Genomic DNA, 15,752 nt, shown 5'->3' on the forward strand with positions numbered 1-15,752 from the left:
CTGACTGCTGATTGATCAGTTTCATTTCGCATAATAGGAGTGCACTAATGGGAAAACTAATTTGTAAGCTGTTGCTAACCCGAACAACCTACTGTTTGGACTTTCCAAACGAACTTCGGTTCCAGGAAACTAGGTAAAATTTTCTTCCCTCCCATTCGAAGACCAATGTGAAATGAACTTGCCAAACCAGTATCTGTCTGTAATTTTTTTTTTTTTTTAACATTTTAAGTAGCGTGTTTGTACTTTCTGGTCCTTTTTGCATTTTTAGTACTGGTAATTTTATTTCAAACATACTCAAAATACTAAAAAGCTGCTTTTCAATCACAAACATAGGTTTTAGGCATTTATAGGAGTTTATGGTTCATTTAGACATTTTAGGTCCTATAGAATTTTAATAGTGGGATCCTGTGTACATGAAACCCTAGATCATATAATATATTATGTAACAGATAACTCATCGCTATGGTAAAATCGGCAGCACTTTGAAGAGAACAACCACCAGGATTGCCACCCGTTCGCCGTAAATGAACACGAGATGGCAGTACAGTCGCTAATGCAATTCAAATGGGAATTATGACGTGACTCCTTATGTAACAACTAGGTGGCAGCGTAGTAAACCTGACAAAAGTTGTTAACATCAAAGCCTATAAGGCCGACCTATCTGTTACATAAATGATCTAGGATGAAACGTACAGATATCTTAATGACATACATCTAGGACGTAGCAAACAAAATAGCTACAGAACCAGGAATTCGTTCCCTGCTCATTACTGATAAATCAACTTGAAATTAGCTTTTTAAAATATGTTGTTGTTGTTGTTTTCTAATGCCAGGCATTTGACAATAAAGTCATTTGACCTCTTGCACTCCAATATTTTTCAAAGATATTATCATGACTAGCCACTGAAGCACAGATTTTGAGGTGTTCCGAATCCATTTCTTGGTTTGAGTTGCACAATGGGCAGTTAGGGGACTGATATATTCCAATTCTATGCAGGTTGGCTTTTTAAAATATATTGTATTTCGTGCAGTACATACTGTTATGTATCTGTTCAACGATATTTTCAGTAAAAGTTTGAGGACATTTGAGGTCTTAACATAATTTATTCAGTGTAAATGTCTATAAATTTAATGGGTCCTGCACAAGATATTTTTGCGCTGGTGCACAGTCTTCGAGATGCACGTTTAATTTATTTTGGTTTCTAGTCCTGGTGCAGTTGGCTGAGCAATTACTGCTGGAGGATAGTTGCCTGGGGCTGTGCCACATTCTGCCCCTGGAGGACACGGTGTTGACTGATACGTGCTTCGATCGCCTACCCTGCTCAATCACCACACTGCAGTTGGCCATGTACCACTATGCCCTGAAGGGCTACACAGAGCTGCACGAGGATCGCAAGGTGTATCTGCAGGCCCCCAGAAAGGTGCGCTCGTTAGTACTGACTGAAGTGTGATTTGGTTATATATGTTAAATGGATTGAGTAACTCAGTTTAAATCTTTTGACTTTCTCTGTTATACATAAGGAACAGAATGATATAATATACGAGGGGGGTCCAGGAAATAACGACCGTTCGCGCATACCCGCCGCGCAGCTGACTCCCCTTCCTTGTTTGAAGGCCAACTGGCTTCCTTAACATGTGTTCTCATAATGTTGTGAGTACTGGTTGCAACAAGTCGCCATTGTGCATTTTGTGTTACTTCAAAATGAACACATGATTGATAATCCCGCCGACTGTGAGGTGAGGAGTGTGATTCGATTTTTGATTGCCCGACATTTGAAACCTGCAGAAATTTACCGGCAATTGGAAGAAGTGTATGGTGATACTGTAATGAATGAAAGAAATGTGAGAAAATGGTGCGAAATGTTCAACAATGGGCGAACAAATGTCCACGATGAAACTCGACCCGGACGCCCATCACTCATCACAGAAGACCTGAAGACTAAAGTGAATGACAGAATCTTGCAAGACAGGCGCACATCACTCGACGAATTGCATATTGCCTTTCCTGATATTTCTCGTTCTTTGCTTGGTGAAATTGTGTCGCAACATCTTGGCTACCACAAAATCTGTGCACGATGGGTTCCACGGCAACTGAGTGACCAACACAAAACTCAGAGAATGGCCTCAGCATTGACATTCTTGATGCGATATCACACAGATGGAGACGCCTTTCTTGATCAAATTGTGACTGGTGATGAGACCTGGGTGTCTCACAACACCCCAAAGACCAAGCGCCAATCACGTCAGTGGCATCATCCCTCATCACCCAAGAAACCGAGAAAATCCAAACAGACTCTCTCAACACAAAAAGTCATGGCTACTGTCTTTTGGGATCGCAAAGGTGTTCTTTTGCTGGATTTCATGCCAAAAGGCACTACGATCAATGCAAATCGTTATTGTGAGACTTTACGAAAACTACGGCAAGCCATCCAAAACAAGAGGGGAGGAATGCTTTCGAGAGGAGTTGTGCTTCTTCACGACAACGCCCGCCCGCACATTGCTGCTTCAACTCGAGAATTGCTGGATCAATTCGGTTGGGAAATCTTTGATCATCCGCCCTATAGTCCAGACCTTGCTCCTAGCGATTTTCACCTTTTCACTAAGCTGAAAGACTTTCTGGGTGGTACGCATTTTGGAAGTGATGAAGAGTTGAAGAAGACAGTGAACACCTGGCTTAATGAACTGGCAGCAGAGGAGTATAACACGGGAATTCTAAAGCTAGTGAACAGATACGACAAATGTTTAAATGTAGGTGGTGATTATGTAGAGAAGTAAAGGAAGCTTCAGTTATGTAACAGACTTTGTTTTTTCAAATAAATATTCTTTTTTTAATTATTACAACAAAACGGTCGTTATTTCCTGGATCCCCCTCGTATAATTGATAAAACTGAAAAATTAAATCATATATGTGGCAATGTGCAGAGAAAGCTAAAATATGTAATGACAGGAAATAAATTAAAGTTTCATAGAATTGTGGCATTACTCTGTAGGCTGTTTGTAAGTAGAATTCTGTCATTGACTGAAAAAGATGAATGTAGGTAAGAGAAGTTGAAATGGGATTTTGAAGTCTCTACTGTTAACAAGAAATCAATCAATCTTCTTAATGTATCCAGCTGTATGCTGACAACATAAAGTCCACTATAGTCCACTCTAGTCTATTCAGTTGTTGTTTTTCACGAGAAATGAGGGGTATTTTGATTGGTGTTCATTATAGATGCCTGTTGCTAGTAGCCAGAGTTGGGGTGTAGTCTATATATACTGCAGGGCTGTGTCTTCTGCAACTGGTACTGATGGTTTTAATTTACTTCTTTTGTGGTTTATGGATGGACAGTGTAAAATTCTCCGGAGGTAAAATAGTCCCTCAATCGGATCTCCGGGTAGGGACTGCACTGAGAGGTGTCAAGAATCGTACTAAAGTACTTATTTGGAACACCAAAAGTCACACCGTCCAGTCAATCAGAGCCAAGTTTAATATTGAAAAGAACCATATAATGAGACAAAGAGGCAAATATAATACCAAAAGGATTGAAGTATGGTGTCAGTTAACAAGAAATAATAGACAGAAACAAAATGTATGAAGTTAATTGAAAATATTTAGAATAATTCTTCTTGGGTTCTCAGCCAGGTGAGTTGGATAGTTGCTTCCAAGCTTTCGATGACTAGCTCTGCCATCTTCTTCAGGAATTGAAGTGAAAAATGGGAAAACAGTGACTGGACCACATACAAAGAATGGATGTAAAATGACATACGAAACAATGTTTCAGTTATGGACCAAAGGAAAAAGGGTCGTTTGAAGAAAAGATGATTTAAAAAGTTCTAGTTACAACATAGTGTGAGTCACTGTCGAGTCATTCAGTCTGCCTTCTTGCTGTCCACTTAACTTACGTTTTATGTTTACAGTTGGTAGAATACGTGGTGAAACATGCAGAGCAGCAGGAATGGGCTCAATCCCTGCTCAAGTACAAGTCACAGCTGCTGGACCTTGAGCTAGGACAACAGCTACAGAGTCTAGGCTGTGGGGTGGACCTACATCGTTTCACACACGACTCTCAGTACCGACAGGATTCGATCCTTGGCCTTGCCATGTGAGCAGACTTGCTATTTAATTTTACAATGGCAGAATCTGTCAGTCACGTTATATGCTTCTCTTTACTCATGATTCCCAGGAATGGGAGAGGTTTAAGATGAAATAATACATTGTTTCACCAATATAAATACAGAAAATTGTTTTTAATATTACAGATGTGCACAAATTATTTATTAGACATATAATTATCTACATACATTTTTGTGTGTTTTAAAATGGAGTACAGTTACATAATGCATGATCTGTGATAATAGTACATTATGCAACGAGCCTATAATGGTAGTAATTAAGACGCGAGTATTTTTATGAAACGAGCGCAAGCGAGTTTCATAATTTTCATACGAGCGTCTTAGTCACCATTATAGTCAAGTTTCATACGACTTTTTATGCTCGACCATATTTCTAACTTGAAATTATTCGTAAGTATTCATGTTATTCTTATCTGACTGAGGAGCGGAACTGACCTTGTGCAATACCTCGTAAATTGTGAGATGTGAGAAGACGCGAAAGTATTGATTTTTTCCGAGAAACAAATGTCGACATTGACCTTGATATAATCTAGAGACTAATAAACATTAATTTTTATATAACCTTGAAATTGAATTAGACATTGAAAAACGAGATGACAAATTGAATTTATTTGAATATTATTTACAATTAACGCTAATTATTATAGTAATAGAACTATTTGTCTTTCGATTGCATATCCGAGAATAATCGATACTTGTGCTTTCATATTGCTACAATGGTATTTTCTGATTGGTGGAACACCTGAACTTTAATGAAATCCATTGAAGGGCTGCTACCAGGTATATAATTACTACATTTCGGCATGGTCGAGCACAAAGTTATATTATATATTCATATTTTGTATGCATTTCTTTTGCCTTGGTGAGCATTTCTTGTCTCATTGGCGTGTTGTGTATAAAATTTCTGCAATACTTCCGAATTTCAGTGTTTCTGTGTCAAATAGCTTTTAATGATTCTGTGAGTTCAACTGTAGTGGTAATGTCGAATTTCTTTAATCTCTTCTTAACAAAAGATCAGAGATTCTCGATTGGGTTCATATCAGGAGTGTTTCCTGGCAAATTAATTGTTTTGCTGTGAGGATCCTGAAGAAATTTAGAAACCTTCTTCGCTGTATGGCATGGAGCACCATCTTGAATGAATATGCAGTCATTATGAGGAAACCAGTCTCTTATCTGTCACAATAATTGAAATACCTAGCAGTGTTGTGAACATTATGTGCCCATTTACAAAATTACAGACTGATAAACTTGTGTAGGACTGTGGACGCTGACAAGTTCCTGCTGGCCGTGGGACTGGGCTCGCGACACGGTGTGGCCATTGGAGAGATCGTAGCAAGACACCTGAGCTCCTTGCTTCTGAGCAGTGAGGGCGTCCAGCTGTCAGAGCTCAGCACCCGCCTGGCGAGTCCGCAGCTGTCTGAACTGTTCAGAACCTCTCCACAGCTTGTGAACGACAGGTACGGGCATGAATATCTTCAACACAAAAGTTTGAGAGGAGTAAAATTATTAAAATAGGAGGCATGTTATAAATTTGATTCAGACTTCATTCATCTGTGAACATTACATAACATATGTACTGCAAAATATAAACCCTGATTAATTTTCAAAATAATTTCCAGAGCTTATTGGTATACTTCTGCTAGAGTGAGTGATAAGATGATGACTAGGATGTTGTTTGGCGGACTTTAATTTTGACATGTGTAATAAATGGATATTAAATTTGCCAGGTTTTTCATTCTGTGACGGACTATTTTTAAATCTACAAGCATTTGAAGTTCCTTTTGGTGATATATTCCTTCCTTTCCACTTTGGTGAGTTGGGTATTTCAGGTGCATCTAAATTCTTAAGTTAGATTCCATGGAACTACTCTGCAGTACATATAAGGATCACCTTCAAATTTATACAGATGGATCTCTAAATCCTAATAATGGGACATCAGGAGCAGGGTATTATATTCCAAAATATCAAGAAAGTTATTTCATACCATGTTCATCCTCCTCCAGTCTTGACACTGAATTGCTAGCTATTGATGCTGCTCTTCAGTGTGTTACTCAAATTTCTGAAAAATCTATTTGCATACTTACCGACTCCAAGGGGGCTATATTTAATATACCGTAATTAAATATGTACCAAACCTATATGCACATAGAATTATTCCAATTCAGAAACAACTAAGTAAACTAAAAGAACTCCAAAAGGAAATAACATTTCAGTGGATACCTAGTCATTGTGGTATACCTGGAAACGAGAAAGTCGATAATATTGCAACACAGGCAAGATATTTGCAACCAAGACCTCTTCAAGTGATATCTCTATCCAATGCTTTTGCTTCAGTAAAGTCTCATTTTATAAACCTATGGATCAACAATTGGCTCTCTTCTGACAAGGGAAAAATTTTACAGTCTGTACAAAAGAAACCAAATGACCTGGAAATGTACAAAAACTTGTCCAGACATGTTCAAACATTTTTAACAAGGGCCAGAACAGGTCACATTGTCACTCAATTGTACCTACACCAATTTCACATTTCTGATAATCCTACTTGTCTGTGGTGTAATAATCATGATGAAGATCTGGAACACATTCTTCTATACTGTCCATCCATAAACCACAAAAGAAGTAAATTAAAATCATCAGTACCAGTTGCAGAAGACACAGCCCTGCAGTATATATTGACTACACCCCAACTCTGGCTACTAGCAACAGGCATCTATAATGAACACTGATCAAAATACCCCTCATTTCTCGTGAAAAACAACACCTGAATAGACTACAGTGGACTATAGTGGACTTTATGTTGTCAGCAAACAGTTGGATACATTACGAAGATTGATTATTAAATTGTTGTTTTATTTTAAGCTATTATTAAATTGTTGTTTTATTTTAAGCTATTATTAAATTGTTGTTTTATTTTAAGCTATTTATGGCAAGTTTAACGTACAAGACGGACTGAATTAAAAAATTAACGAATTTCTGGTTTTCATATAATACACCGTATGTTTTTGTTAGTATAGGACATGCGATTTAATATTACCATAAGAAACCCATGTATAAAAACAATGAAGAAATAACAGTGGGCCATGTTTAGAAATTAGCAGGCTTTGACAATTTGTAAAACAAGAATACATTGGATTTTGACTTAGCAACCACAAAATGATGTTCTGTTTTTATACATAAGTTTCTTATAATAATTTTAAATCACTATGTCTTACTTACACCCAGAAAAACACATGGTATATTTGTATTGCTTATTTAACGACATTCTATCAACTTGAGATTAACTAGCATCATTGGAATTGGTGATGAGATGATACTATATTTTGTCATGATGAGACATTGAATTCGCCGTGAATTATCTGATTTGCCTTGTAGTTGGGGAAAACTTCGGAAAAACCCAAAGTAATCAGCACAAGTAGGATACGAACCCACGATCAAGGAAAACATCCTCCTTACCCCTGAGCTTCATCACTAGGTTTCGGTCATATATAAAATTATAACACACACATAATTATGAAGTGTGATCAAATGAAATCCTACTATACTACAGTGCCCATAAATGATGGTGATCTGGGAGGTCATTTGGGTATTTTCCTAGTACCCGGTACTTGTTACTTATGTCAATTTTGGCCTAACTGATGTGATTGTCATGGTAACGTATGATGTGATAATACAATTTTTGTGATGACGGATCGGTTACGCAAATGCAGATTAGGGGGCGGAGGCCCCTAAAACAAGAAAGAACACATTATAAAATGTAACTCGTACCTTCAACCCAAAGGTGATGGACCGGTTAATTACTATAAATTAATTGCATGAAGGTTTGGGGGCCAAGTCCTCAACAGGGGTTTTAGGGGGCGGAGCCCCCTAAAGCGAGAAAGAACACATCGTAAAATATAAGTCGGGGTGTCGGGCACTGAAAAGTGCCTTTTGGAAAGCATGGTGATGCGCATTTGACAAATGCAGTGTACGTACTTGCTAATAATCCCTTTTTATTTGTCGTTATTTACGTAAAAATGATGCGCCAAAAAATAATGATTTCGTATTCACTCCATTTCCTATATTCACATTTGTTTTTCAGTGATTTATTAAAGAATGTACCGGTATTTAAAAGACTAATTTAGAAACATGTTACATAAATCATCCTTGTGCGAAAAGAGAATGCTCCCTGGACCAAACTGTCGTATTTTGCAGTGATCGTCAGTACTCGCTGAAATGGGTAATAATATAATATAATTATGTTGATGGCCCACAAGCAACAAGTTATACTAAATGTGTTTAGGATTGGGCCACTGTGTAAACATAAAAACGACCTATGTAACGAGTACCAGGTACTAGGAAATTACCGGTCGTTTGTGTTCATTTTGAATTAAAGTAGATTATAAGAGTTCTACTCAGAAATCTATTTTATCTTCTTGCAAACAACTCAGATTATTATTCTGTAAATGTGAATTTATGGAATATGTGTTCCAGGCTGGTGCAGAGCGTGTACCCCAGCATTGTGGGCACTGACCACCAGCTGTTGCTGTCATACTACACCGTGCTGCAGGCTGTGGCAGAGGACTACGTCACACACGGCCTTACCCCCAAGGAACACATCAAGCTGCTGCGCAAAGTGAAAGCCACGTCATCAGGTACAGCAAGTGACTGCTCAAATGCGAATTCACCATAACATATACAGTACATAATGAGACGGTTCCGTCTACATAGTGTAGATATTGTTCGATTATTGGTTCAATTAGTTTTATATATGTAGGATTAGGTGTTAGAATATTATTAGGATATTTTATCATATTAGTTTTTCATATGTAGCTTAGGTTGAGATTTCGTAAGTTAAACTCAGAGTGTTAGTTTTAGCATAGTAGCAGCGCTACGAGGACAAAGGGGCAAAAGGAGTTAAGTGTGAATTTATTGTTATAGGCAGACTTGAGGAGCCAATGTAGTCAAGCATGAAATCGTCTTTTGAGCTGAAGTGCCTCAAGTAACCTTCCGAAAGCGTGCATAGAGTACGAAGCGTCTGTCTTTGTCGAGCACGGGGGGAATTTCGTACTTCTTAGAATTTATAGAAAAGCCATTAGTAGAGTTGTAGCATTACTACAACGTATATTTTTTTTTTTGAGTACACGTCTAGGTGATGTAGGACTCTTGTAAGCCAATGTAGGCTTATAGACAGATCAGGTGATCTAAAGATAGCGTGGGTGATTTTTGTTATATGGAGGGCTGCTAGACATGTGTAGCTTCAGTCTTGGAAAATCATCGGCGGGTTGTAGAAGCAATCGGGTGAATACATCACTCGGGTTATTCATTTGATGGTAGGAAGAAATACATACGCATGCGATAGTCTAACTGGAACAGTGAATAGTGCATACAGGGAGATAGTATACAAGCTAACTATAAAGTCTCGTAATTAATGTATTTAGAGAATCTGCAGGCTCCGTACAATATCAAGTACGAACTCCGAATTTTATTTGGAAGAAGGATCAACGTCATATAAGTTCGGGAATATACTCGAATAATTAGAGCGCCCGCCACTGAGATACTAGTATTGTTGTTAATGAATCATACATGTATTTTTTTTATGATTAACATCTTTGATAATTCGACGAATACTACCATTATTATTACCTGTCTAGCTATGCTCACCGTAAATTTGTCAATTGATATTACAAGTGAAATTAACACTCTCGGATACGCGTTCAGCTATGTTAAATAGTATCATATAATTGAAAATAAACATCCCGTTGGGATTGTGGACACAAACTCATATATATGTTAATCACATCATTTCACATGTTACGCTACGGTCTTCCGAATTCCTCGTCCCAACCGTTCCCTTAGCAACCTGAGATCTCAGATCTACTGCAGTTGATTCGAGGGGGCTGACGCCCAACAACAACAACACAAATTTCGCCACCTCGAGTCAACTGCTCCAACAGAAGTGGAACTGATAGCCGGAGCTAGACAAGAGGCAGAAATCATCACGTGAATAGGTGTCCAGTCTAGTCACATAACGCGACGCAGATGGCGAGATAGGGCGACGGCCTCAATAATTATCATAGGTTTTAGTACATGTAAGGAATTATACACAGTGGCATATACACTAATGTTCTCGATGGTCGAGTAGTTTCGTGCTTTCTTCTGGATCTACATATCACAGGTTTAGACCCTTCTGAGGGAGATGGTTGTTTTTGTGAAAAAGTTAAAAATATATCACTTCTTTTGGAAAGGAGGGAAAGCTATGAGTTTTATATCACGATGAGTTTGACATATTAAAGAATCCTAAAGCAATCGGCATCATTCATAAGCAAAATTCTCAAACCAAATTGTATTCTACAAAATTTTCTTGTAGAATTTATTGTATTTTTCTTCTTGACAACAGTTATCTTGATGTTATTCGATATTACCCAAGATCATATATGTAACAGATAGGTCGGCCTTATAGGCTTTGACATTAACAACTTTTGTCAGGTTTACTACGCTGCCATCTAGTTGTTACATAAGGAGTCACGTCATAATTCCCATTTGAATTGCATTAGCAACTGTACTGCCATCTCGTGTTCGTTTACGGCGGACGGGTGGCGATCCTGGCAGTTGTTCTCTTCAAACTGCTGCTGATTTTAACATAGTGATGAGTTATCTGTTACATATATGATCTAGGATATTACTTACACCCAAACAAAATATCTCGACCTTTAAAAAATGATCAGTGATGGGTAAACTATGTCGGCTGTTAAAAAGGAATTGCTGCTAAATCAACATCCTTACCAAGGCAGCTGGGTTTTCAGTATATTTCTTGCCGGAAAATGTGCTATTAATTGTAAGAATTTAGTTTTAAAACTAATAACCTCATAAACTTTCGTGTGTGGTTTCATTTTTATTATTGTAAGAATTCCAAAAGGTCATTGTATCTTGAAGTACTTACGTAATGGGTCTGGCAGAAGTGCAAGTTACAAGGTCAGCAGCAGACTGTATTGTGTGTGACTGTTCATTTTTCGCAAAATTAAGAGAATTTTTATTATGGTGGTAGGAAGAGGTTACCGGTACCTGATCATCATCAGTATTTCAGTTCATTCTCTTTCTATAAGATTCGCCGTAATTAACCACATAAAAGAACCATTGTTATTCGATTGTTTTTGATTGGTCTTTGTTTATGATTATTTGATTCATGACTCTTTTATTCACTATAGTGATATCAAATACTGAAGCATTTCTCTTTGTTATGTACAGTCTTAGAAAAGGCGCATGATCAGACACATAACGAAACGAAACTAATTTTATTACCTCAACTAGTCGTTCTCTTGTGAACCAGGTCGCTCGTCCTCTGATCATGTGCACTGCCTCCTTTCTGGGATTTACAAAGTAAAGTGTCTGTGCAACAAAACTTTTTTCTAAGACTGTACATATAATTGGGATCATAAATTTGAAGTGATATTTACAAACGAATAGTTCATTTAAAAAAATAAGTTTTGTACCTGAAAAATCCAAAAATGGAAAAATAAGTACATGGCGTCATGTAAAAAAACATACTACAGTCACGACGCTGTTATTTCCAGCATGACTCCTCCTCTTTGCTTACTTTTTAGGAAGTCAAGGCTCTATAAAGTCTAGGTAGGTAGTATCGTTCGCCATTTTTGTTCTTTCGTTGCCAAGCTACCAGACGAGGGATCTATTTGCCACACCATTAAAAATTATCATGTCGTAGCTCCTATGATAATAAATCAAATGCATTGTAATTCAGCAAATAATTGAGCAGCAAATAACGTCCTCGTGTGCTTTCTGCGAACGCCAACGAAAGAGCCAAAATGGCGGGCGATTATATTAAGTATTTATCCAGCCTTAGGAAATACATCAGTGAATCACAAGACGCACATGTTTAAATGTAGCCGACCTGCAACGTGATTGGCTGCCGGAAATTAGAGCGACAGGACTTTAGTTTGCAGACTCTATATAAATTTAAAACATAGGTTTTGAAAACATGTTCAAAATATTCCTTTTTTCGCCCCCTATAACTTTTGTATATATAGTTTCTTCATAAAATTAGAAATAGATAAGCTACAAGCAGTATGCCATACTTTTTACTAATCTTGCATAATGCTTGTATATTATTTTGTGAAACAGAGAATTATAATATAATTCGTGGTGCTAGAGCCCTTCAAGAGCCCAGACAGACTACGATGAAAGAGAAATGGAACGGAGAAAAATTCCCTCCGGCGCCGGGATTGTGTGGACTTCGGTCCTACGTTCATAGACATCTATGACGTAGTGCAGGGGGCGGCCACTAGAGGGAACCCAAGAGTTGGAGCTTAATCTGAGACGATTCTATCCGACGTCGGGGTTGTATCCGGTGTGGCTTAGTGGATAAAGCATCAGCACGTAGAGCTGAAAACCCGGGTTCAAATCCCGGCGCCGGAGGGAATTTTTCTCCATTCCATTACTCTTTCATCGTATGATGACGCAGAATATCTGCATGGAAATATCATATGTACTTCGGTACTTAAAATAATATACCAGACAGACTAGCTGGCTGTAGACTTCCACTTCACAGGGGAAAAAATTACATTTATAAAATTTACAAAGTGCATGCACATATTTCATTTATTTTTATTCAGAAATTATTTTATTAAAAAAAAATTCGAGCATAATTTTGTTAGGTACACTTTAAACAGCATACAGTAAAAAAAATTCAGCTTCCTAGCATAAGACTTGTGTAATCCTTAGCAATGCGAATGAAGAGATGTGAGTAAAAAAGAGTACAGAAAAATGAGTGAAAGTTTGCGTACATTTTAAATTTAATGCGTGGAGCCTTTTTGAAAATGGCATAATTGATTACACAACCGATGTAGAAACAATATAGAAACGTGGGAATCTTACTTTTATTCTTTTTGCACGTCATGTCTAACATGTAAATGCAGACAACATGAATGCTCATAGCATAAGACATGATACGATGAAAGAGTAATGGAACGGAGAAAAATTCTCTCCGGCGCCGGGATTTGAACCCGGGTTTTCAGCTCTTTGTGCTGATGCTTTATCCACTAAGCCACACCGGATACCCACCCTGGTATTGGACAGAATCGTCTCAGTTTTAAGTTCCAACTCTTGGGTTCCCTCTAGTGGCCGCCCTCTGCACTACGTCATAGATGTCTATGAACGTAGGACTGAAGTCCACACATGTGCTGAGGTGCACTCGATATGAGTGACTAGTTGGCCGGGATCCGATGGAATAAGCGCCGTCTTAAATCACGAAGTGATTTATGCATATCATATATATTATTTTAATGTACCGAAGTACATATGATATTTCCATGCAGATATTCTGCGTCATCATACGATGAAAGAGTAATGGAACAGAGAAAAATTCTCTCCGGCACCAGGATTTGAACCAGGTTTTCAGCTCTACGTGCTGACGCTTTATCCACTAAGCCACACCGGATTCTACCCCGGTGTCAGACAGAATCGTCTCAGTTTTAAGTTCCAACTCTTGGGTTCCATCTAGTGACTGCTCTCTGCACTACGTCATAGAGGTCTATGGACGTAGGACTAAAGTCCATACATGTGCTGAGGTGCACTCGTTATGAGTGACTAGTTGGCCGGGATCTGACGGAATAAGCGCTGTCTTAAATCACGAAGTGATTTACGCATATCATATTTATATATAAATATAATATATATAAAAGACCTGCATGGTAATACATTTCTGTAGCATAGTATAGAGAGAATGATCATGCTTATTAAGAATTATTGTATCTTTATACTTATATATATATATATATATATATATATATATATATATATATATATATATATATATATATACAGGAACACAGGAATAATCCCCTATATATATATATATATATATATATATATATATATATAGGGGATTATTCCTGTGTTCGTCCATGGTCTGGAATTTAGGTTAAGTTTAGATTTAAGACCTCTCCTGGCACTACATTATCATAATCATCCTATCACATCATCGAGGTAATGTAACTCCACCTTCCAGGCGCCCCAACCTCAGAAGTGGGTTACAACTAAGCCACAGCCAGGAGAGAAGACCAGAAATGTCGAAAAGACAACCTGATGGCATTGGATAAAAAAAAAATAATAATATATATATAAATAATATATAAAATAATATTTTTTAATCCAATGCCACCAGGTTGTCTTTTCGACATTTCTGGTCTTCTCTCCTGGCCATGGCTTAGTTGTAACTCACTTCTGAGGTAGGGGGGGGCCTGCAAGGCGGAGTTACATTACCCCGATGATGTGATAGGATGATTATGATAATGTGGTGCCAGGAGAGGTCTTAAATCTAAACTTAACCTAAATTCCAGACCATGGACGAACACAGGAATAATCCCCTTTAAGGAAAAATTCCTGTGCTCTAACCGGGAATCGAACCCGGGACCTCATGAACTATAGCCAGAAGATGATGTTCCCAGAAAGGAATAAGAGAATTTGATTGTGTTGTTACAACTGAGTGACATTTGCGCAGACATCGACTACAAGAAGATGGTGGATCCCAACAGCAACTTGCTGGAGGTGCTGCTGCCTGCGCTGCAGAGGAACAACATCGGCCTCATCGTCAAACTACTCAAGAGCATGCCCTCATCCATCAAGTGCTCCATTCAGCCGGGGGAGCTGTATGCGGCCTGGGCACAGAAGGAATTCTTCAAGGTAAAGGTAACTTTCGCATTCTGCTGCCAGGGATGGCGCCATCCAAAGTTACTCCATATTCATCGTGCTTCTCTTCTACTGCTTCCCAAAAGCTGAATGTTCAGCTTAAACTTGCTTTAGAACGCTTTCAGCCCTGTTTACCTGTGACTTTAGTTACTGTTATGTATACAGCTTGCCCAAGTCAAGTCTGCGAGTGGGGACATCGGGATGGAATGTAGAGGCAAAACACAGTTGCCACATAGGTCACTTGACGCTCAGATTTCAACGTGTGCACATCGTTTAAAATACACTACAGAGCGCACGCATTTGTTGTCCTTGTCATCAGATAAAGGCAACAGTTACGCTGTCTCCCAGCCTCCCCCCTCATGCAACTTTCTCCACACTTGCCAATCGGAACGCCAAACCTCACTGTCAAGCAGAAATAGAAGTACAGTCTATTTCAAAGCGTGTTAAATTGTTACCGCTCTATGAACTGAAGCGCAGTAGGAAAACTTTGCTGTCATATGAGACTGTACTGGTCTCCTCTCGTTACCGCCGCTTTCACTACAGAACTGCCTCCAACTTCCCCTCTCGGCTCGCAGACTTAACTTGGTCGAGCTGTAGTTTGCAAATTATCCTTAGCAATAACTTCACAACTTCTCTTATAGTTATGCTTGAACTGATAATGTTCATGTTATAAGTTGTTAAGGCTTCTTTAAAATGTTTCTTTAACTTTTTAAATTGTATTTTGCATCTACGAGGGGTAGTCATAAAGTTTTAATTATCACCTGGAAAAAATGAAGCTGCGACCATGAAACTTGGTGATAGTGTTAGTCCTTTTCTACATATTCACCCTTCAACGCGACACATTTTTCCCAACGATGGATGACTTGACGAAGGCTTTGGTTGTAGAAGTCTGCATTTTGGCTGTTCAGGAAACGTTCCACTTCAAAAACACCTCGTCGTCATTCTGGAAATGCCTG

General features: G+C 38.4%; 1 protein-coding gene and 1 non-coding gene across 4 annotated transcripts in view; one reads left to right on the forward strand and one right to left on the reverse strand.

Annotated features, from left to right (window-relative positions):
• The window catches only part of LOC138706719 (NBAS subunit of NRZ tethering complex-like), a 115,992-nt gene that overhangs the window by 81,752 nt on the left and 18,488 nt on the right, over nt 1-15,752 (forward strand). For 2 of the 3 annotated variants that reach the window (XM_069836334.1, XM_069836335.1), the window contains exons 29-33: nt 1,207-1,421; nt 3,901-4,085; nt 5,373-5,573; nt 8,587-8,747; nt 14,609-14,796. In XM_069836334.1, coding sequence (XP_069692435.1) covers nt 1,207-1,421; nt 3,901-4,085; nt 5,373-5,573; nt 8,587-8,747; nt 14,609-14,796 — 950 coding nt within the window. The remainder of the gene's footprint in view (nt 1-1,206; nt 1,422-3,900; nt 4,086-5,372; nt 5,574-8,586; nt 8,748-14,608; nt 14,797-15,752) is intronic. The other variant, XM_069836336.1, reaches the window with a different exon arrangement.
• Nucleotides 13,092-13,163, reverse strand: TRNAF-AAA (transfer RNA phenylalanine (anticodon AAA)). The gene has a single exon. It is a non-coding gene; the product is annotated as a tRNA-Phe (tRNA).

This window comes from Periplaneta americana, chromosome 9 (genome assembly GCF_040183065.1).
Source record: "Periplaneta americana isolate PAMFEO1 chromosome 9, P.americana_PAMFEO1_priV1, whole genome shotgun sequence".
Lineage (NCBI taxonomy): Eukaryota > Metazoa > Arthropoda > Insecta > Blattodea > Blattidae > Periplaneta > Periplaneta americana.